This window comes from Somniosus microcephalus, chromosome 5 (genome assembly GCF_052327205.1).
Source record: "Somniosus microcephalus isolate GS21.2 chromosome 5, FLI_Smic_1.0, whole genome shotgun sequence".
NCBI classification, from domain to species: domain Eukaryota; kingdom Metazoa; phylum Chordata; class Chondrichthyes; order Squaliformes; family Somniosidae; genus Somniosus; species Somniosus microcephalus.
In genome coordinates, this window is record NC_140991.1 from 169,902,920 (window position 1) to 169,927,534 (window position 24,615).

At 44.9% G+C, this 24,615-nt stretch overlaps 1 protein-coding gene across 2 annotated transcripts in view; it reads left to right on the forward strand.

Moving 5' to 3' along the window:
* LOC147117434 (histone deacetylase 9) overlaps positions 1–24,615 on the forward strand; it is a 1,471,293-nt gene that overhangs the window by 824,989 nt on the left and 621,689 nt on the right. For both annotated transcript variants that reach the window (XM_085988432.1, XM_085988433.1), the window contains 2 exons: positions 8,717–8,958; positions 13,040–13,190. In XM_085988432.1, coding sequence (XP_085844558.1) covers positions 8,717–8,958; positions 13,040–13,190 — 393 coding nt within the window. The remainder of the gene's footprint in view (positions 1–8,716; positions 8,959–13,039; positions 13,191–24,615) is intronic.

Below are 24,615 nucleotides of genomic sequence, written 5' to 3' on the forward strand. Positions count from 1 at the left end.
CTCACCTGGGCGGTCAAAATTTTCAGTTTGTGATCCTCCTCTGTAACCTGTGAGATTGCGAGGAAGGATTCAAAGCAGCTCAGCCAGTGTTCAAACTTGGCTGATGCACCCACATCTTGAGGGTCGAGGTCCAGGCGTGGTGGTCTGAGGGCTCTCAGCAATGTCTGCTGTATCCGTTGCTGTTGTTGCTCCTCAGGTGTCGCCATTTAACTTTTAGCTAATAAAATTGATACGCTTATCAATTACTTCATAAAAGGTGATGAGTCGAAGAAGAGATGATGAGTCGAAAGAAGAGATGAATAAGGCTTTTATTAGCTAAGAAGAGACCATGCTTCTTCGTGAGTGACTGAACAAGTCTGAACGAAACCCACACAGTGGTGGGTGGAGTCAGCTGAGGCATGCCTCCATACACAGCGCCACCCAGAGGTGGCAATATACAATACAGTGGTTTACCACAGGGGAGAGGCCTGCGATCGGGAGGGAGAGAGGCTTGCGATACGGAGGGAGAGAGGCCTGTGATCGGGAGGGAGAGAGGCCTGCGATCGGGAGGGAGAGAGGCCTGCGATACGGAGGGGGAGAGGCCTGCGATCGGGAGGGAGAGGCCTGCGATCGGGAGGGAGAGAGGCCTGCGATCGAGAGGGGGAGAGGCCTGCGATACGGAGGGGGAGAGGCCTGCGATACGGAGGGGGAGAGGCCTGCGATCAGGAGGGAGAGAGGCCTGCGATCGGGAGGGGAGAGGCCTGCGATCGGGAAGGGGAAAGGCTTGTGATCGGGAGGGGGGGAGGCCTACGATAGGGAGGGAGAGAGGCCTGCGCTCGGGAGGGAGAGAGGCCTGCGATCGGGAGGGGGAGAGGCCTGCGATCGGGAGGGAGAGAGGCCTGCGATCGGGAGGGAGAGAGGCTTGCGATCGGGAAGGGGAAAGGCTTGCGATCGGGAGGGGAGAGGCCTACGATAGGGAGAGGGAGAGGCCTGCGGTAGGGAGGGAGAGAGGCCTGCGATCGGGAGGGAGGGGCCTGTGATCGGGAAGGGGAGACGCCTGCAATTGGAAGGGCTGGGGGGAGGTCAATGATGGGCACTGTGGGGATAGAGTCCTGCAATCAGGAGGGGTGTCAGGAAGAAGCCGATCGGGGCTAAGGGAGGCCAAAGGCTTCCTTGAGTAGTCAAGGGAAGCACTCCTGCTACTTTCTGGCCCACAAGGAGTGCTGACATAGCCACTTACCTTGGGGAGCCGGCAGCTCCCACCACCATTTCCCTGCTGAGTTTCCCGACCCCAAGGAAACCCATGCGGCAGCAGTTACCCTCAAATCAGGCTCCCAATTGCACAGCAGGAGCCCGATTTAAATATGTTAATAAACATTCCGTCCCTCCACGGCGGAACACTCAAATGCCACGATATCGGTGGCAGACACGTGCATGGAGGGCTGGGGATTACATTCCACGTATTTCACTTTTTCTCCTGCCTGTCGTGGCGAGTGTGGGGGCAGGGGTTAATATCAACGCCTATGTTACTGTGATATGGCAAGCTGAACAAGCAATATATTAAAGGAAAGTCAGTTAAAAATATGACTCTTAAAGAAAATGTCAGTCTGTCAGGTTGGTGTTGCAGCAGAGTGGAGAAGTGGAGTGTGTCAGTCAGGGCTCAGTGAGTAGCACTCTTGCCTCTGAGTCATAAGGTTGTGGGCTCATGTCTCACTTCAGAGACTTGGGCACAGAATCTAGGCTGACACTCCAGTACCGTGCCAAGGTAGTGTTGCACTTTTAGAAGTGCCGTCTTTTGGACGAGATGTTAAACCGAGGCCCTGTCTGACCTCTCAGATGGATGTAAAAGAGCCCATGGCACTATTTCGAAGAAGAGCAGGAGTGTTCTCTCTGGTGTTCTGCCTAATATTTATCCCTCAACTAACACCTAAAAAACAAATTATCTGGTCATTATCACATTGCTGTTTGTGGGAGCTTGCTGTGCGCAAATTGGCTGCACTTCAAAAGTATTTCATAGGTTGTAAAGTGATTTGGGATGTCCTGAGGACGTGAAAAATGCTATATAAATGTAAGTTCTTTCTTTCTGCTCACCTTAAGATCTTAGTTCACAGTTGTAGGGAAGCACTGAGCAGAAGTCAAGCACTTGCCTACTGAGAGTGAGTTAAAATTGGAGGGCGAGCACTTCCATGTTCCGAGTTGCCATGGCAGAAACTGAAAACCAAGTCACCTTTGCCCGCTCAGCTGCAGGCAGTGCAAAGCCTGAGAGAGCCAGGGGATTGGGGATAAAGAGGAAAAAAAATGTTTTTGGTAAATTAATCACAATCACAAAATTAAATTGACTAAAAACAGAAACAATGTATAGTAATTTGTTTGAAATGTAAAATTAGACACCATTTTAATTTTATCAAAGTCCTTCAAAATAAAAGAGAAACATTAAACGATGTGTGTAAAACTGGTGTCAGAAAGAATTACGAATTCCCAGTTTACCTCGTTAGTTGTAGCAGCAAGATAGTAAACCCTTCCTGCGTTGTGATAAAGTGTTTTAGTCGTATTGAAACATTTTTTTTAATGATACGTGCCCTAGGTATGCTGTGAGTGGGTGGCATTTGTGACATGCAAAGGACAAGCGATTTTTCAATGTTGCAGTGAGTAATTGTGACTCATCCTTTGGGCCACAGCCTGCCCACTCACAGCTATCAGTTTGCTGATTGCCATCTCCCAGTGCAATGAAATATTCATGTACTTGCCCTGCGCTTACCATGCACTATTGATTTTTTTCCTGTAAACTGGGTTATATTTAGTCCCGAAGGCTGGAATATAGATTACAGTCCAATAAATTGGATTTATCGTCAGATGCCTACTGCTTTGTGGAAATCTGTTTTTTTCCTTGTATTTTTTTTGGCTTATTGATAACTGCAATTGAGATGCAGCAGTTAAGCTTTCCTCAGCAAGCTAGTGATTTACTCTCTACTGAATACGTTCTGTGAGTACAAGCACGACTTCATAATTCGGTCTGACAGTTCATTTAAATGACTTTTATGCAGGAGCTTGTATAAAATAATCCTGAATGTGCATTTTCTGTACATTAATAAGAGGAGTTTTTTTTTCTTGTATGTTCACCTCTTTTGAAGGGGCAAATTAAAAATTCTTGTTGTCTGATGAAAACCCCCGAGAACGTATTTTTAGTAGCATTACTTCAGGGAAGACTTCTAAAAGATTTGCCGTTATTCTTTGTGTCCCAGATTACTCAAGAGACAGCTAAACATAGAGACAGCTTCTGTGTTGCAGTCCATTACTCAAATGCACACACAGACTTGCTCTAGGCTGAGGCTGAGGCTGGCTCAGTAAGATGCTGCCGGCCCCATTCAAATTAATATTAAACTGAAGCATTTTGAGGAGAAATAAAATCGTTTTGTCCAACAAGGTTGTCATGACATCACTGTGTCAGGCAGCATGACATCAATACCCTTATTGGCATGTTGGCGCAATATTGGTGATATGACATCTATGTGATATCATTTCTTTTGTCAGTGGGATTTCCAAGTTGGATACCGCATCTAGACATCAATAGTCAAACCCAGATCTCAGTGAATTTCATGGCAGCCTGAATATTACCAAACTGACCTCAAAGTGATCCCAAAGGAGAGCAAGGTCTTTGTCATAAGCCAGGCGGAATGAGGCATAACTCAACATTGCAGATTTACAGCAAAAAAATATTATTGCAGATGTGGTATAGCAGAAAACAGGTGCATACTTAGAAAGCTGCAAAGGAAATCCAGTACTCAAAGGGTTGAGTATCTCCACTCATTTTATCTGATATGTGTGGTCTGCAGACCTGTGGGATAACCAGCAATCAGGATGTGCTTGCTGTGTGCTTCCCAAAAGCCATCAGTAGTGTACCTAAACAATGAAATCCAATGTTGAACGGCTAAGCACAAATTTAAAACAAGTACTAATGTTTAAGGAGGCACTAGCGTCAAGAACTTTCAGCAAACCTTTTCATCTTTTTCACAAACACAGTGTGATGAAGTAAATCTCAGTTCAATATATTATTGGATTAGTTGGGCACAACATCAGCATAACAAATTGACAAATGACTGCTACCTCTCCACAAACACAAAACACGCGCTGGTCAAACTTCTTTTCTTGAAGCTCATTTCCCTTTAAAACAGGGTTTGTATTCTCTGTTGTACTGCCAGTTCTTGGTAATTGAGTAACCTGTTTACCACAAAATTTCATTAACAGGATAAATCATTTGTCGAGAGTTCAGGGCCAGAAAACATTATTAATATATTTTACTCAGTTTCTTGCACTGTTCTAATTTTTAAATGAATATTTTATTGCAATGAAAGTTATTTATTGTTTTTACTTTTTTAAATGTTTCAAATGATTTAAGCTCCACTATCTTCCCATTTTTGACCCAGCATTCCACCCCCCCCCACCGCCCCCCCACCCACCCCCACTATGAAAGTGGAGATTCCTCCTGAGTACAGTTGTGTGAGTGCCTTACTCAAGTGGCCATCTTTTATGTGTTGGGCTGACTTTTCCCTCTTCTTGCTCAACCCAATTGTATTGGACCTACCAGCTCCTTGACTAAAATCAACTAACTCAACACAGTATGAAGATTCACCTTGGTACCTTCCTAGCCCATATGACAAAGCACTATACAAGTGTCCATTTATCCACAGAGCCATTATGGGGAATTCACCCATGCGTTTTGGCACTTTATTTTTGTCCTGTGGGATCACTTTGAACTTGATTGAGTGTACTGCCCCAGAGATCTCTGTATATCAAAAATAAATAAACAATTGCACTTATGTGGTGCTTTATCATGTCCCTCAAAAATGTCACAAAGCACTTCACATACAATGACTTTCTCTTTGAAGAGCAATGACTGTTGTTATGTAGGCACTTGCCTGTCCTTCCCCCAATTACTTTTCCAATTTCATTAGTAACATTCTACAGTAGATCATCTGGCCATAGTGACTTAACAAATGTAAGTGCCATTAGCCCTTTTAATTCAGTTTCCTTTTTGATTTTTCGATTAGTTGTTCCTTCTTGTTGTCCTCTATAGCTTCTGTAGTCCTTCCTTCACATCCTCAATGAATCCAGGATGAAATGCTTGTTAAGCATCTCTTCCATTCTTGTATTCTCAATTATAAAGTTTTTCCCTTCATCCCTTAGTGGCCCTACCCCATCTTCACAGCAAGGTTCCACAATCAGTAAATGGAATCAATGACCAGTAAATCTGTTTTGGTGGTGTTGATTGAGAGAGGAATGTTGCCCACCTACAAGGGGAATTCCCTGCTTATTTGTCTCTATGGGGGCAATTTTAACCCTACTCACCCAATGGAAACTCGGTGGATGTGCAGTTAAAATACCCTGGGTTACAAACTTTCTAGAAAGCCACCTGGATCCCGCCGACCAGCTAAGCTCCCTGCCCAAAGCCAGTGAGGTCCTTCTCTAAATATGCAGATTGGGAGCCAATGATTTCCTTGGCCCCGACTCTAATTTTAACACCGGCCTGAGTAGGGGAAGCCAGTCAGGACCTGCCGGGAAGAAGAAAGGGCCTCCAAATGCAAATCTTAGACTTTCCTTTGTGGAGCCAGGAGTAAGCGTTCTCCTTCAGGCCCCACAAGGAAAATGTAGACCTCCCCTGCCCAGGACATTCCCTGCCCCAACCCCCCACCCACCCACAAGACCCCTTCCAGAACCCCCTTCCTCATATTTACCTGAGAGGCTGGCAGCCACTTCCTTCCCACTCCCATCTGGAACATATTAACGAAGCCCAGGAGTTAAAATAGCACAGTCTCAAAATTTCTCCAGTGAGTGCACTTCTCGAGTGTTGATCTCCTACACTCACCAGTTTCCTTCGATACACAATTTAATTCCAATCTGTTGATTTTACTTAAGTGTTACATTAATGATTGAATTATTTAATTACTTGTTAGCAGTGAACCGTGAATGGAGGCTATTTTTTAACTGGTATTTCTGCAGTGATGGTGGTGATAAGACTGGTAGTTATGGCACTGAGGATTTCTCTTCCAATGCTGTGGCTCCAGTGTTGGCTTCACTGTGCTGATATTGAAATCAATGGAGTAAAAATTGGGCATGTTCTATAACAGGTGCACAATCCACCCACCAGATGACATATGAACATAGGAACAGGAGTAGGCCATTAAGCTCCTCGAGCCTGTTCCACCATTCAATGAGATCATGGCTAATCTGCGACCTAACTCCACATACTCACATTTGGCCCATATCCCTTAATCCTTGTGGGACACCACTAGTCACCTACTGCCAATTTGAGTATCTATCCATTATCCCTACTGCCTGTTTCCTGCTGCTCAACCAATTTAACAGGTCAATAATTTGCCTTCAACTCCATGGGCTTCTACCTTAGTTAACAGTCTCTTTTGTGGAACTTTATCAAATGCCTTCTGGAAGCCCATATAAATAACATCCATAGACATTCCCTTGTCCACTACTTTAGTCACCTCCTCAAAAAATTCAATCAGGTTTGTCAGGCATGACCTACCTTTCACAAAACCATGTTGGTTCTCTCTGATCAACTGAGAATTTTTTAGGTGTTCAGTCACCCCATCCTTAATTATAGACACTAGGGGGGAAAAATTCAGTTGGTTTGCGCCTCCTGTTAGCGCCTTAAGAGGGTGCTAATGGGGCGCAAAGCAACTAGCACCTGGGTGCGGCAATGTTTGCACCGCTTGCGAAATTGACCAGACAATTTGCAGCGGTGCTAAACACTACCGCCACGATCTCCTGCGCCCGCAGATCATGACGTCAGTCGAGCGTGCAACGCCCCGGTAGCGCCCTGGACCAGATATTGAGTGGTGCCCCCTGCCTTACCGCCTGCCGCTAGCAACGACAGGTTGAGGGGAGCGTTTTGCATTTGTGAAGGGACTGGGGGAGTGCTATTTAAAGGCGACCGCTTCCTGCCTTTTTTTTCGGTGGCATTTTTACACCACGACTCCTGAGAGAGAGAGACTTCTGGAGATATTCAATGCTGTGTTGAGGAGGTTTGGGTACTGAGCAGCACTTTGCAGGTTCATTTTGATTTGATCTTCCTTGCATCAATTTAGAAGAGACTATGGGGGCTGCACTCTGACATCTTTCCCTGGGCCTCTCCATTGTTCTTTCCAGCAGATTTGATGTACAGGTCTCTCCAGGCCGAGATTCAAGGCTGCAATGAGCAGGGTGTGACTGGAGAGCAAGATCGACCCTCCCCTTTAAGAACTGGCCAGCGCCAGTGTGTCTGTGTTCCATTGCTGACTGACATCACATGAGCTTCACCAGCGCTCTGAGATAGCGCCTCGCTCCTCAGCGTTAGCGCCTTAAGAGAGGTGTGTAGCGCCTGATTTAGCGCTCCAATCATCTCCAGGGGCGATAGAAGCCAAGTTTGCAGTCGGAGGCGATAATTAGCGGCAGACGCTAAACTTTGCGCCCGACCGATAATTGCATCCCAAACGGGACGATACCGAATTTCTCCCCCTAGTAATTTCCCGACAACAGATGTTAGGCTAACTGGTCTATAATTCCCTGGTAACCCTCTCTTGCTATTCTTAAATAGTGGAGTGACATGCACAATTTTCCAATCTAAAGGAATGGGTCCTGAATCGAGAGAAGTTTGGAAGATTATAATTAGGGCATCTGCAATGTACTCACCTACTTCCTTTAATGCCTGGGATGGAAAGCATCTGGTCCTGGGGATTTATCACTATTATCATTATTTTCTTCATTACTATTATTTTACTTATGTTAATTTTATTGAGTCCCTGTCCCTGATTCAATATTAGTTTCCTTAGCATTTCTGACATGCTATCCTCTGCCTCCCCACAGGCGGTGAAGACATAAATCGGCCCAGTATGCTTATTAAGAAAATACAATATCTAACTTTTAAAAATATTATTTCAATATTTGGAACTCCAGTTTTAAATGGGCTTGCATTGCACCAGAAATTGGGCATCCCATCTTATTGGCTCAGCAACTAACTTGAATTTTGTGGACTTCAGTGACAGTCCCACAGTTCAATTTCTTTTCAGTTCTTTGCTGAGCCAGCAGATGGAGCACCATGCAGACGTCGGGTGTTCCATCCTGGGTAAATCCTGCCTCCAGGGGAAAGAGTTCATTGGGGTAGATCTTGACTTTGTGCAATAGTGTGAATTGGCAGCCCATTTTACATCTCTCCCGTTTTTACTTCCATTGAATTCTAACTGTTCTCTCCGCTGTCCTGGTCAATATTTATCCCCCAACCAGCATCACTAAAACAGATTAACTGGTCATTTTCACATTGCTGCTTGTAGGACCTTGAAGTGCGCAAATTGGCTGCCGCCGTTTCCCTTCATTACAACAGTGACTACACTTCAAACGTATTTCACTGGCTATAAAATGCTTTGGGACGTGCTGAGGTCATGAAAGGCGCTATATAAATTCAAGTCTTTCTTTATTCCTATTACTGTTTTACACCATCGCACAAAGTCAAAATCTACCTTGTATTGTCTAACTTGCCCCATTTGATTGCTACCTCCTTCCAGTTAATCTGACAATGGCATTAAAGCTGACCATGGCGAATGTGGTACCTAGATTGTTATCTTCACCTTGACAGATGGGATGAGGGCAAGTGGCTTAGGAAACAAACGTAAATTGATAAATAGAAAAATAATACATTTCCAAAGGCAATGAAAGAAATGACAGTTTATATATTTTTTTAATTGAATAGTTGAAGTCAGCTCGGCACTTCCAGTGGTGCTACAACCAACTGCTCCAATAGACTTACGAACTGACCTGCGGATCGCAATGCCAGCTCTGGACCCCGCCGCGAGAGAACACCAGTTACAGCAAGAACTACTCCTGCTGCAGCAGCAACAGCAGCTTCAGAAACAGCTTCTCTTTGCCGAGTTCCAGAAACAACATGAAACCCTCACCAGACAGCACCAAGTCCAGCTCCAGGAGCATCTTAAGGTACTGCATCTTAGAGCTCATCAAACCCAAGCAACATGCACTGCACATAGATGGAGAGATGAGCACCAGAATACTTAGAAATCTTTAGTGCTCACTGAGGTGAATGGAGACATCTAATTATGTATGAGTATCTAAATGAAATAGATTTATTGTTGTGATCATCCAGATGACTGAATAACATTTTATCTTGCCAGGTGCTTCACAATTAAATTCTTTAGCGTACCGCCACGAAGGTTAATAATAATAATAATAATTCAACTTTATTGTCATTGCACAAGTACATGAACAACGAAATGTGATCTTGCAAGCTCCCATGACTGGGAGAAGCAAAGCTGCTGCGTCGGTGCGCGCCGCCATTCCATTTCCACCATTCCTCCTGTCTGACAATCTTCAGCCCACCGCCCGGGCCTGCTCACCAGCTGCTCCTCCCGTGGCTCCTTCTGTGACCTTCTCGCCAACCTCACCTCCTCGGGGCTCCTTCCATGACCTTCTGCACCTGGTCTTCCCTGATGGTTACCCCTCCAGGTACCTCGGACCTCACCGTCCTTGGCCTCTTGTATTGTTCCACGGAAGCTCAACGTAAACTCGAGGAACAGCACCTCATCTTCCGATTAGGCAGTCTGCAGCCTTCCGGACTCAATATCGAGTTCAACAATTTCAGATCATAAGCTCGGCCCCCATTTCATTTTCTCTTGTAATTGTTCCACTCCTTTCCCCCCCCCCTTTCCTTTTGTTTCTCTCTCACACCTGGCAGCTATCTTTTGCCCTGCCAGTACACTTTACACCTAATCCCAGCCTATTACCATCTCGTCTAGCTTCTAATCTCTTTTACTTCTTTTGTTTCTTTTATTCTTTGTCCGATCGCAGCCCTGCCTCCGATCTAGTTTCTTTTCTTTCCAGTTTTGAAGAAGGGTCCAACCCGAAACGTCAACTCAAATTTCTCTCCACGGATGTTGCCTGACCTGCTGAGTTTTTCCAGCATTTTCTGTTGTTATTTCGGATTTCCAACATCTGCAGTATATTGCTATCGTACTAACCAGGCCTAGCTCTGCTTAGCTTCCAAGCCTTGCCAGTGACCCTGTCCCTAGTCCCAGGAACAGGGTTAACATGGTCGACAACATTCTTGGGCTGTGCTTCATGTCATGACACTGCTAAATTCTTAATGGGAACAATGACACTATGGCTTGGACTTTCCTCTGAAATTCTGACCTAGATCAGAAACAGGGCGGTGATGATTACCGTCAGGGTCTTCTGCTCGTGTCCCTGCCGCAGCCTGGGACTGCCCAGAGAGGGTGGCTGTAGTCCATGAGGCAGAAGTGGGACCCTGATGATGTCCCTTTTGGAAGGAAAGGCTGCTCAGACCCCACAACCTTACCTTTGATTACAGTTGCCCTCGATTATCAGGGGCCAGTGCCTCCTTTAAGAGATCTGTCTCTTCTGGTGCTGCAGCAACACAGCCCAAACTTTCCCTATTGACTGCAGTGGGCTCCCACTTTCTTGCTGGGGATCACGCAAGGAACCCATTCTGCATAAGCAGCCCTGACCAGGAAAGTCGGGTCACGGTGGAGATGGGGCTGGGTCCGTGTTGATCCTCCTGCAGCAGGAAAATGAAAATTCAGGCCTGTATGTGAATACCATTGGAGATAAGTGATTCCCCTTGAATTATCTATTCTCAACTTAGAGGATTGGATAAGTCTTGTCCAGTAATTGATTTTGTGCTCCAACCCAATTGTTAAGAATAAGACATAACTTCACGGAAAATGGGCATACTGTTCTATTGTATTCCATTATAGTTAATCAATGTCTTTTGTGGTAGGTAACATTTCCCTTGATCAAGCGATCATATTGGCATCTCAGGCTGGTAGCATTATAAAGAAGCTCAGCTGTTTCCAATATTATTTAAGGTCATGTTTTCCTATAATTATTTCCTGATTCCCACTTCCCCTCCCCACACTTTGGTATTGTTGGTACTAGGCAGCCATACGGTAACACTTTAACTAATTTGATATTGTATTACTTGTCTAAAACTTCTAGCTGGCAAAATGCAGCAAAGATCAATGGATTACTGAGTTCATTGATAAGTTCTTAAAACTACCAGTGGAACAACTTACACTCTTGTCATTTCTGAGTGTTGAGGTCTTGGGGTAGATCTTTAACTTAACGCCCAGAGGTAAAACTGCCATTTGCGGATTGGTTGCTCATTATAAAAACTGCCCAATTTTCATTTCATTGAATTCAATGGAAAATCTACCCCCTTGTGTCTCACTGGTCTCAATAGCCCACAGTTCCCTATTGTGCATCTTCTATGTGATAATTTAAAGAATCTGTGAAGAAGACAGGATGCAACAGGACTCAAGTCCAACTATAGGAAGTGTCTGCAGTAGAATAAATGTACACATTTACCTCTTCAAGAGAAAGTGCACTGATTAAAGTGCAGTATTAATAATTCCTTGTATGTCATCTGTAGCTTGTGGTACCAGACTGTGTAAATCACACTGGTATTGTCATTTAGGCCAGAGTTTTAATAGGGAGGCAGGTTGGGAGTGAGAGAGTGGGTTTCCCACAGGCCCTGCCGAATTTAATGACAGGGCCCAGTCTGCATTTCAAATCTCTGTTTCTCACCCGAGCTAGCCAGATGGAGAGGCTGGCTGGCTGCAGGCAGGTAGGCCTGTGGCACTAGACCACAGGAAGGAGGGAGTGAGGGATCGGGTGAAGGCCGGGGTGGTTGGGGGGGTGGTTGGGGACTGCAGCAACATGCACTGGGGGCTGCAGCAGCATCGGTGGGGGGGGGAGGAAGGATCGGGACCATATCATCGGGGTGTAGTAGGATCGGGACGGCAGCTTCTCAGGAGAAAGGTCGGGGCCGCAGCATCGGTGCCGGGGTGGGGGGGGGGGGGAGGGGAAGAGTCCGGGAAGGTGATCAGAGGCCCTCGGGGAGGGGCGGGGGGGGATTGGAGGCCTCGTGGAGGGGATCAGAGGCCTTGTTGGGGAGGGATTGGAGGCCTCTTTGGGGGGAATCGGAGGCCTTGTGGGGAAATCGGAGGCCTCTGGAGGGGTGGGAATTGGAGGCCTCTGGGGGGGTGGGAATCAGAGGCCTCTGGGGGGTGGGTGGGTGAGGCAGGGACGCTGGATCCAGGAGGTAAGTGGAAAGACACTTACCTCCTAGATCCAGCAGTCCTCATCTTACTTTATCTGCCGGGTTCCCCGAGGCCTGAGAAACCCGACCAGCCAGAGTTAAATTAGAAATGGTGGTTAAATCTGAGGCACGCCAGCCTCATTATAATATTTAAATGGGTGACCCGCCTCCTGGGAGCAGGTTGACTGCCCGCACCCACACCCACCCACCCCCCACCCCATCCTGCCTCAGTTAAAAGCGGAAGTAGACGGGTTGGGGTCGGGATTCTGTTTTTTTAACACTTTAACCTCCCACTTGACCCCAACCCACCTGTTTTTTGGGGGTTAAAATTACCCCCCCTTGGTTTCAGTTGAAACATGACTGACAACTGTTCTGAAAACAATTGAGTGATCGTTATTCAAGGCATGTTGGCTTACCTTCCATCATGTTAAAACCAAAAGACCTACAATATATAACAGTAAAAGATCCCATCCAGGTAGTTTATATTATTTAAGTATTAACAAAATGTGGTTTTCTCCCATTTTGTTCCTCTTCTTGAAAGCAAAGAACTTTACATCCAGTCCTTCCGGGAAGATGACACAACTTGGCTGTGGGCTTTTTTATGTCAGGTGACAATACATTCTGCAGGTCATATGATACAGGCAGAGTAACTTAGACAATGCAGCTGGTCTATTCCCCCCACACCCCAAGATGAATCACCTTGCTGATGTTTTGTGCTTCATCTTGCAGCCAAGCTAAGCACTGGTGAAAGTGAAGCTCACCCAGCCAAGGCAAATGAGCCTCAGTGACTGGCAGCTCTGCAACCTGAACTCTGCAATCTCTGGTGGAGATCCAACACTCAGCAGCTGGAGCCACCCCGTTAGCCAATCAGTCGTGAGACAGTTGTGAAGCTGATAGATTACTCTGCAATGTTTGTGTCCTAAGAATGTTGTCTATGTTTGAAAGCAACAACAGGAACTGCTAGCTGTGCAACACCAGCAGGAGCTTCTGGAGCAGGAACGTAAACTGGAGAAACAGCGCCAGGAGCAAGAGTTCGGACGACAGCTACGGGAACAGCATCTTCTGTTTCTTCGAAATAAAGAAAGGGGCAGAGAAAGTATGTACTTCAATCATTTAATCCAGTCTTGCATCTGCTGTGTGCTGTTCTTTGTGCTTGAGCAGAAAATTCATCAAGGCCTTTTAGAGACTAATGTTGATTGTAACTGTTAATGGAGCCAGCAGCGGCACTAGTACCATGGAATATGAGTGATGCAAATATTAACTCACAGAGTGCTAATGGTCTGTTTGCACTTTTATTTTATTGAAATACAGTAATTATTTTTGGGAGAGAAGAACCTTTTTTTAAAATTGCTATTTCCTATCCTTTCCCCTCATCTTTGAATTTTTAAACCAAAAACAAGGGAATACATGATCATGCTACTGGTTGCAAGTGAAGAAATTTACCAGAGGCACCCAGTGTGGTACATAATCACAAATAATGAGGAGGATCCAGGCTTTAGCGCTAGAATTGGCCTCAGCACCTTGAGCTAGAGAGGGGAAAAAATCAGCCAGAGTTCCTACCCTTGATCTCTATCCATTGACTTGCTGGAAGCTGACCCCTAGAATTTTTGCAGGGTTTCTTCCGATCTTGACTGTTAACACGCCTTCCCCAGGGTTTTCACTGATCTTTCATCTAAGTTACAGCAGGCAATCAGGAAAACCCATGGAAATTCCACCCCTACATGTTTGTCGGCAGCAGGTGAAGATAGGATCAGGCTTGGCTACAATGCCCCTCTATTGTTGAATTTACTGTTCACTTACTGTTCAGGCTCACATGAAGAATGGTTACTTGGACAAGATACTAGATGGCTACCAACATCTGTAGATCCATACACCATCATTAGTCAGCAACATCAATAGTTAGAATGGGAAGTGGGGTTCAGGGGGTGGGTGGTTGGAGGAGAGAATATATCCATTTGAATACTTCTGTGGTGAACCAACCTGTGGTGATATTGGCCCAGAAATTCGGGTCGGGGGCTTCCCGCGGATGCAAGCCCCCGACCTACACATATATATCGCGCTGACATTTGAAGACTGGGCCTGCTTGGATTTCCGGTCTGTGGCCCGGTTCAGCTCCCGGCGCGCTCTGCGTGCGTGATCCAGCGGCGTACTTAGTGCGATGAGCCGGCTGGGATCACGTGAGCACTGGGCAACCAATGGGAGTTTACAAAATTCCCTTCATGGGTTAGACATAAGACCTGTCAAACTCAAGAAAAGTACAGGTGCCAAAACACTACTTAAACTTTAAATAAAAGTTAAAAAAAATTCCAATAATTAAATTAACTATTAATAACTTTAAAAAACGAATTTAAACAATTATTCAAATTTCTGCCAAAAATTTTTTTTCAAGAAATCGGGCCCAAAAATAACTTACCTTACTGTAAATTCTTTAAAAATAATAAACCTGTGGAAAAAAAATTCTAACTTTAATTATTAGGCCACTTACCTTATAAAACTAAGTCCTTACGTCTGCTTTTTACATTCGTAAAAAGTGGAGGCCTTCACGCACGGACAAACCTGTCAAAGAAACCGAAGTTCAACACGTACGCGCTGCCTCAAACGTCGCAAGGGAACCGCCTCTTAACCCCTTGGTTCAGAGGAGAGGAAATGCTGGTTTTCCGCGCATGCGCTGTGCATGCTGAAATCCGGCACTTCCAACGGGCCCACACGTGAGTACCCCGTCCGTTCTCACGCGTTGGGACCGGAATTACTGGGCCAATATCATTCAAATGTTTAACAGGCTCCTGGCATTACCATTTATTAAAATGACAGAGAGGAAATGCCATGAGCACGTTAACAGCACTAGCAATCATTTCTGGCTTTATAGTTGGCTGACATATTGCACACTCTCACACACTTGGAGAAACCAGGCTAGTTCTTCCTGCAATACGGCTGTAATTGTTTCTCTCTTTCACCTAAAACTAAGAGCACAGTTCCAAGCTTTTGGCAAAAACAAGCAGCTTTCAGATATTACCAGCAGTCATAAAAATCTAGATATCACATCTGCTGAAAGCAAATTGTGCAACATTCATTGATAATTTTACCTTCTGGTTTGGGGAATTAAGTAGATAGTTTATCAATGTTTCATTCATTATAAAAAGCATGAGGGATATCCTGTCACTTATTTTGACTCACAGATATTGTGAAATGACTATAAATTTAAGAAAAAACAGCCAGACAAAGGAACGATTGAGAAATCAATTTTGGCCATTCTATAGACCTGAAAAGAATCCCTTAATCATTTGCTGGTTAAGAGAAAGGTGATAACACCTTGGGGGAGATTTCCGTCTCACTACAACTCCTATTTTCAGCGTGAGTTAGGTTGGAGCATGATGAAAATTTTTAAAACAACCCACTGCTGACTTCTCGCCCGAGGCCTGTCTGATGCAATTTTTCTACAGGCCTTTATTTAGGTGGCACAAAATAGGCAGGTGTCTTGTTATACTATTTAAATCGGGGTCCAAAGATGTGTTTAGCACCCTGATACAATTTTGGTCTTCCAATGGGCAAAGTGTGCACAGCGTGCTGAGGGGCCAAACCAGCACAGCCTGTTCCAAAACAATGCTTCAAACTAGCTTTCTCAAAGACTTTTGTGGGGCTAAAAGGTGCGTAAATGTTCTTCTGTGCCCACCCGCCCGCCCCCATCCCTGGGATTACTTCTCTCATCCCTTTTATCAGAAACCTCTGGCTTGGCTCCGAGAAGGAACCACCGGAGATCCCACCCCCGTTCAGCGAGCTGCCCATCAATGCTCGTTCGGTGCCTGCAGATTGCCATGAATACTGAAATGAGGCCTGATCACGAACATGGATCAGATCTTCCGCAGGTGGCCTGCTCACTGCCCACCCAATAAACACCGATACCAAAACTTTAAGAGGAAGAACGGTCTGTTTAAATTACTCCCCTAACGTATATGTGAAAATGTATATCATTGTAAAAATATTCAATATTGTTTTTGTTTATTTTTCCTATTCTGTCCCTTCCCCTCCAGAAGGCATTGGCTGATACTGGGGTACAATTGCATGGATCCTGGCAGCCATGGTAGAGAGGGTATTTTTCAGATACAAAGTCCAATAAGATGTCGACAGTCTCGTTGGGAACAATTCTACAACCTACATTTAACTTTTATTTCTTATTTTAAGTTTATTCATTACATACCGTGGTTATTAAAAGTAACATTATTGACTGCAAATTGGTAAGACCAGCTCACCTAGAACAGCAAGGGAAACTTCAGCAAACATCAGTAGTTGCACGGCATGGAAGAAACCACAGTTCAAAGTTAGACATCAGACAGTGATCCTGATATGTAAACAGTGCTGCCAGGAAACAATTTAAGTATAAATCAGTTCCAAATGCCCTATCCTGGTACATGCTTTCAGTCAGTTCTCAGGAGGAAAAGGTCAGCTACTGATGCCAGCAAAAGCTATTGTAAATAACTAACAAATAGCTGTTTGACGACAGTAAAAACTTTGGGTCAAAGCTGCAGTGGGTATGCGCTGCCTTAACTTTACTAGTACTGAGCTATGTAACAGAGAAAATGAAGCAGGAACTGAACAACTGAACCAACGCAAAGCATGCCTTTAGGGGACTCTACAATTCTTTGAAGTTTCTATACTTATTGAAAGGGGTCAGTATATAGACCCCAATAGGGACCGCATATTTCGTCAGCACATTTAATTTGGTTTATGGTTCACTCATTCCTACATTAGTTAGCTTCTGATTCCTTTAAAGGAGGTTTCTGTTTGGCTAAGATAAGGTTGTTAAATCAACAACAGATCTAGCATTTCCAGGGGGTCCCAGAATGCAAAAGGAACCCCACTTGTAAGGAGAACATGAACAGCAAATGGATATAGATGCAGTATAGTGGTAATAAAATCAAAGGGGCGTGTTAGATTTTAGAAAACCTCACGCCATTTTATCGCTTAGTAGCGCCTCCCAGCATGATGACCTCTCATGTATAACACCTACCCTACTGTATCCTGGTTATGCTGTCATGTAAAAATGTGCACTCTCTATTTTTGCCACATGACAGTAAAAATGCCGCAGTCTCTTTGTAAAGTGGTTCAAGCAAGCAGACCTGTAATTATCAATGGTCTGAAAGACAGTGGTTCAAAGAATCGCTGTAGGTACATGGAGTGCACAGGATAGCATTTAGTTATACTGGTCTATGTTATGTTAGCTGATTTCAGCTGGGACAGCATTAGAGCATAAGAACATAAGAAATAGGAGCAGGAGTAGACCATTCAGCCCCTCCGCCATTCAATAAGATCATGGCTGATCTTCTACCTCAACTCCACTTTCCTGCACTATCCCCATATCCCTTGATTCCCTTAATATCCAAAAATCTATCGATCTCTGTCATAGAGTCATAGAGTTATACAGCACAGAAAAAGGCCCTTCAGTCCATCGTGTCCGCGCCGGCCATCAAACCCTATCTATTCTAATCCCATTTTCCAGCACTTGGTCCATAGCCTTTTATGCTAGGGTGTTTCAAGTGCTCATCTAAATGCTTCTTGAATGTTGTGAGGGTTCCTGCCTCTACCACCCTTTCAGGCAGTGAGTTCCAGATTCCAACCACCCTCTGGGTGAAAAAGTTTTTCCTCAAATTCCCTCTAAACCTCCTGCCCCTTACCTTGAAACTGGTTATTGACCCCTGTACTAAGGGGAAAAGTTCCTTTCTATCTACCCTATCTATGCCCCTCATAATTTTGTACACCTCAATCAGGTCCCCCCTCAGCCTTCTCTGCTCTAAGGAAAACAACCCCAGCCTGTCCAGTCTCTCTTTATAGCTGAAGCGCTCCAGCCCAGATAACATCCTGGTGAATCTCCTCTGCACCCTCTCCAATGCAATCACATCCTTCCTATAGTGTGGCAACCAGAACTGCACACATTATTCCAGCTGTGGCCTAACTAGTGTTTTGTACAGCTCCATCATAACCTCACTGCTCTTATATTCTGTGCCTCAGCTAATAAAGGCAAGTATCCCATATGCCTTTTTAACCACCTTATCTACCTGTCCTGCTGCCTTCAGGGATCTATGTACATGCACACCAAGGTCCCTCTGATCCTCTGTCCTTCCTAGGGTCCTACCATTCATTGTGTATTCCCTTGCCTTGTTAGTCCTTCCAAAATGCATCACCTCATACTTTTCAGGGTTAAATTCCATTTGCCACTGTTCTACCCATCTGACCAACCCGTCTATTTCGTCCTGTAGCCTGAGGCTTCCCTCCTCGCTATTTACCACTCCACCAATTTTCGTGTCATCTGCGAACTTACTGATCATACCTCCTACATTCATATCTAAATCATTAATGTACACTACAAACAGCAAAGGACTCAGTACCGATCCCTGCGGTACACCACTGGACACAGGCTTCCAGTCACAAAAACAACCTCCAACCATCACCCTCTGCCTCCTGCCACTAAGCCAATTTTGGATCCAATGTGCCAAATTGCCCTGGATCCCATGGGCTCTTACCTTCTTGACCAGTCTCCCATGTGGGACTTTGTCAAAAGCCTTACTGAAGTCCATGTAGACTACATCAACTGCACTGCCCTCATCCATGCACCTAGTCACCCCCTCGAAAAATTCAATCAAATTGGTTAGACATGATCTCCCCCTGACAAAGCCATGCTGACTATCCTTGATTAATCCTTGACTCTCCAAGTGGAGACTAATTCTGTTCCTCTGAACTTTTTCCAATAATTTCTCTACCACTGATGTTAGGCTCACTGGCCTGTAATTCCCTGGTTTATCCCTACTACCCTTCTTGAATAATTGTACTACGTTAGCTGTCCTCCAGTCCTCTGGCACCTCCCCTGTGGCCAGAGAGGATCAGAAAATTTGTGTCAGAGCCCCTGCAATCTCCTCCCTTGCCTCACACAGCAGCCTGGGATACATCTCGCCTGGGCCTGGGGATTTATCCACTTTTAAGCCCGCTAGTACCTCCTCCCTCTCAATACTAATTTGTTCAAGTATATCACAATCCCCCTGCCTGATTTCTATGCCTACATCGTCCTTCGCCATAGTGAATACAGATGCAAAATATTAATTTAAAACCTCACCCACATCTTCCGGCTCTACACACAGATTGCCACTTTGATCCCTAATGGGCCCTACTCTTTCCCTGGTTATCCTCTTGCCCTTAATATACTTATAAAACACCTTGGGATTTTTCTTTATTTTGCCCACCTGTGTTTTTTCATGCCCCCTCTTCGTTCTCCTAATTTCTTTTTTAAGTACCCCCCTGCACTTTCTATACTCCTCTAGGGCTTCCACTGTTTTTAGTCCTTTGTATCAGCCAAAAGCCTGCCTTTTTTTCCTAATCCATTCTTGTACATCTCTTGACATCCAGGGTTCCCTGGGCTTGTTGGTCCCACCCTTGACCTTTATGGTAACATGTTGGCGTTGTACTCTCCCTATTTCCTTTCTGAAAGACTCCCACTGCTCTGATGTGGATTTTCCTACAAGTAGCTTTGGCCAGATCCTGCCTTATCATATTAAAATCGGCCTTCCCCCAATTTAGAACCTTTATTTCCGGTCCATCTTTGTCCTTTTTCTTTTCCATGACTACCTTAAATCTCACCGAATTATGGTCACTGTCACCAAAATGCTCTCCTACTGACACCTCTGTCTTGAATATGCTCAACGACTGAGCCTCCACAGCCCTCTGGGGTAGAGAATTCCAAAGATTCACCACCCCCTGAATGAAGAAATTTCTTCTCATCTCAGTCCTAACTGGCCGACCCCTTATTCTGAGACTGTGACCTCTGGTTCTAGACTCCCCAGCCAGGGGAAACATCCTCCCTGCATCTACCCTGTCAAGCCCTGTAAGAATTTTGTATGTTTCAATGAGATCACCTCTCATTCTTCTAAACTCTAAAGAATATAGGCCTAGTCTACTCAATCTCTCCTCATACAAAAATCCCCCCATCCCAGGAATCAGTTTAGTGAACCTTCGTTGCACTCCCTCTATGGCAAGTATATCCTTCCTTAGGTAAGGAGACCAAAACTGTACACAATACTCCAGGTGTGGTCTCACCAGGGCCCTATATAATTGCAGTAAGACGTCTTTTTCTTATACTCAAATCCTCTTGTAATAAAGGCCAACATACTGTTTGATTTCCTAATTGCTTGCTATACCGGCATGTTAACTTTCAGTGATTCATGTACAAGGACACCCAGGTCCCTCTGAACACCAACATTTCCCAATCTCTCACCATTTAAAATATAGGGGTAGATTTTCCCGAACCTGTCGGGAAGAAGGCGGGACTTCCCCTTTCAGGTTTTTGACCCGCCTACTTCGACGTCCGGCCAATCCGCGCGATTTTCCCTTGATTGACCTTGTTGAGCCCGCCCAGCGGGCTCAGCAGGCCAATTAAGGGCCACCCGGCAACAGGTGACCTCACAGACTGCAATTTCATCTGTCAAGAGTTCTTGACAGATGAAATATCAGTGTTTCACAGCTGTTTGAAGCTGTCAAACACTGACAGTCTGAGTTCTGACATGAGTCATTCTGCACAGACTCAGTTAGAACTCTTACCGGCACTCAAAGCTGAAGGCTGTCACTTTTCACAGATCGCAGCTGTTCAGCTTTAAGTACCGGCTGAGTGATGCGCTCCCGACGGCTACAGGAAGAAAGGCTGTGAAGATAAGTACAGGTAAGTAAAATTTCTTTACACACTTTAGACACACCAAACACACTTACCTTTACACTCATGCACCCATCACTCACCTGAGCACCGATATCGCGACCCCTCCAACCCGACGGCCCGCCTGCTCTAACCTGGCATGGTTTGGAGCTGTCGGGAAACCCACACAAAACCAATCAAAATAGTGATTAGGCTAAAAACTGCCTGTTAACTACCTGTTAACAGGCAGTTAATTGGCACTAATCCCTTCCCGCCTGGTTTCGGCGGGTCCCAGTGCAGGGCGGGTACCCGCCGCACCTGAAACTTACGTGGGGCGGGGTTTTGGGCGGGATGGTGTCGGGACCCCCAAATTCGGGATTTTCCCCCCCACACGCCTGAAACCCCGCCTGACGGCTCCACAAAAATCTAGCCCGAATCGTCTCTGCTTTTCTATTTTACCTACCAAAGTGGATAACTTCACATTTCTCCACATCATGTTAGGATGCTACAGTTAGCCTCAGTTATCCTTTAGGGTAGGAAGCTGCCAGATGAGCCACATTGTGTTCTCCTGGTCCTGCACATTTCATGATTCCTATAAAGGGAAAAATCAGTTCTGATTGCTACCCTCTCTGGCTGGAAAGTGCAGGTACGTGGAAGTCAGGTAAGAACAGGCATGGACTCAGTTGTGATGCCCCACACAATCACATAGCCTGCTGACTTCCAGCCCAAGCTCACGAGCAAACAAATAACCATTTGGGCCACACACTGAAGGGAAGTTGGCAGCTGGGAAACTGTAGCCTAGCAGGAGAGGAAGGAGGAGGGAAAAAATGGAAATGATTTGAGGGGAACCAGAGCAAAACCTGAATATCTGGCCTCATCTACATCCAGAGGCAGTATAAACCTGGTTATTATAAACTGCCAATTGGCTGCTACCAGCTAGAAGTTAACATTTACAAACACTGAAATGTGTCAAGTGTAAAAGAAGTTAATAAATTGAGTGTATCAGTACCTCAATAATCTGTGCTCCTATTAGTTGCTTTTTTGTTTATCTGTTAAAATTTCTGCTGATAATGGGAGACCAGTCGGACGTCAGGGCTGCCAGTGTATTTTTTTTTCTTCTTCCCATCTCTATTTTGCTTCTGTCAGCAAGATCAGCTGGCACCTGCTGGCACGAACTCCCCTATGCCTCTGCTCACAATTCCAGCGGCCAGACCCAGGAGAGCTGGCCAAAAAATCTCTGAACCGACGGCAACTTGAAACCCCCTGGCTACAGAGACAAGTGTTACATTGCCTTTCAGGGTTTCTGTTGCCAACCTGTGCAGCACTGATTTCAGTGGAGCCACCATCTTTAAAGGTAGTAGAAAGCCTGCTCATTTAAACACGAAGTGAAGTGGTGCTGAGTGTTCGACAGTGCATTTTAGCAAGCAGCCTTAAGTCAGAAGCTTCACAGTGCTGATATCAGCACTGAACGTATATTGCTCTTAGCACTCACCTCTGCAGCTGGGGTTCCATGGATGGAGTTGGGGGAGAATTTTTGGCTGCCTCTCAAGTTCAGTTACTAGATTTGCAGGTGGGAACTTTGAGTCAGCAGTTTAAGTATGCCAACACCAGGTGATCTTGCTGACAGCAGCAGAGTCGTAGGAGGAGTGCTGCTTGAAATATCAATTATCCACCAATTTCTAATATCCGCCAGGGGCGGCCTCCTACATTATGGACCATTACTGTGTTTCCACTGCACTATAAAAATACATTCAATAAGCAAGCTGTTATATTTATAACAACAATTGTTCAATCAATCCGTAAATGCAGAACAGTAATCACTTTATAAATGATTACTTTTCTCCATCATGCATTATTAATTTCTAATAAACATTGTTTATAAAGCAATTGAAAATATGTTGCGACTGCATTGATTTTGCTATCTATGGGCTATATTTTTTAATCCAGAACCATGTAGAGTACTGATTTCAGTTCATACTCTGACAGTTGCAGCTTTATAAGTAATCACTCTATAGATTCAGCAAAAGTTAGAACGTATTATTAAAATATTTATAATGTATCAGGCACTCTGAATTAAAGGAAAACGTTTTGAAAAGTTTGCAGGCAAGCACTTCTTGAAATGTTTCATAATATTTATTACAAATCATTGTAGTTAGTGAAACGCTATACATTGTGACTGATTAATGATAATCATAAAAATATATATATTCAATACTGTTTCCAATAAACAAGCTGTTATAATAGCAATATTGGAATAAACCTGTAAATTAAAATATATTGTGATCAACCACCCCCTAGACCGAACGTCCTGCGTCCTGTCTCAGGACCCTTTTCTCTGGCCCTGAAGGGATGCACTAGTTGGCCTTTTAAACTAGTGAGTTAATGGGCAGATTTGCCTCAGGTGTGTTGGAGGTAGGTGTGGCCTCCACCTGAATTGGAGTGAGAGGAGGACTTTGTCTCCATCTGGTGACCACATACCATCCATCCACCAGTAAACCGCCCCCATAGCTCACAATATCTACAATTATAATTTATAACTGACTAATAATATTGTGTAATATGCATTGACAGTGAGCTGATAATCAGACAATATTTTCAGATTTACTAATATATTACTGTTGAGAATTTGGGTGTGTCGCAGATATTTTCTCAGGTTTAGTAGCGTCATAAGAACATAAGAAATAGGAGCAGGAGTAGGCCAATCGGCCCCTCGAGCCTGCTCCACCATTCAATAAGATCATGGCTGATCTGATCCTAACCTCAAATCTTCTATCACTCTGCATCCACCCGAACCCATGTGATCTCCCGGGAGAGGCGAAAAACCAGATAAAGACCCAATGGCCAATTTGGGAGAAAAAAATCTGGGAAATTCCTCTCCGACCCATCTAGGCGATCGAAATTCTTCATGGAGATCACTCTGTCCCTATATTTTCTACAGTACTTACCTTCTGTAAAGGCGATCTCCACCCCAGCCAGGAACAGGAATAAAACCATCTCCTGAAATCTAACACAGAATTAGAACACAGTAGGAGCAGAACAAGGCTACACGGCCCCTGGGCCCACTCCACTACCCACAGGGCCATGACCATTCCGAACCTAGACTCATGTCCAATTTCCTGCCCGCTCCCCGTAACCCTTAATTCCCTTTACTTCTAGGAAACTATCTATTTCTGTTTTAAATTTATTTAATGATGTAGCTTCCACAGCTTTCTGGGGCAGCAAATTCCACAAACCTACCACCCTCTGAGTGAAGAAGTTTCTCCTCATCTCAGTTTTGAATGAGCAGCCCCTTATTTTAAGATTATGCCCCCTAGTTCTAGTTTCACCCATCATTGGGAACATCCTCACCGCATCCACCCGATCAAGCCCCTTCACAATCTTATATGTTTCAATAAGATCGCCTCTCATTCTTCTGAACTCCAATGAGTAGAGTCCCAATCTACTCAACCTCTCCTCATATGACCACCCCCTCATCCCCGGGATTAACCGAGTGAACCTTCTTTGTAAGTCATTCCTGTAAGTGCTCTGAGCATCGTACTTTATGGGTGCTGACTCGCACTGCCCTATATTTATTTGTATGATAATGTAAGCGGGGGCGGAGAGGGAATATAATAATAGTACCATTGTGTGACCAGAACTGGATAGTCCTGTCTTTCGCACATGCTCCCATGTGCCTCTCCAAATCGTTCTGAAGGCAGGCCAAGAAAACACTAGTGCCAAGAAATTTCTTGGAGCTGCACCTGTTCTGCCGGTGTTACTTTGCCAGAAGTGCAACTGAAACCAAGTTTGCACGGGTAAATGGTGCTCCTGCCACACTTTCGCCAAAGTAATGCTGACAGAGTGGGACCGGCTC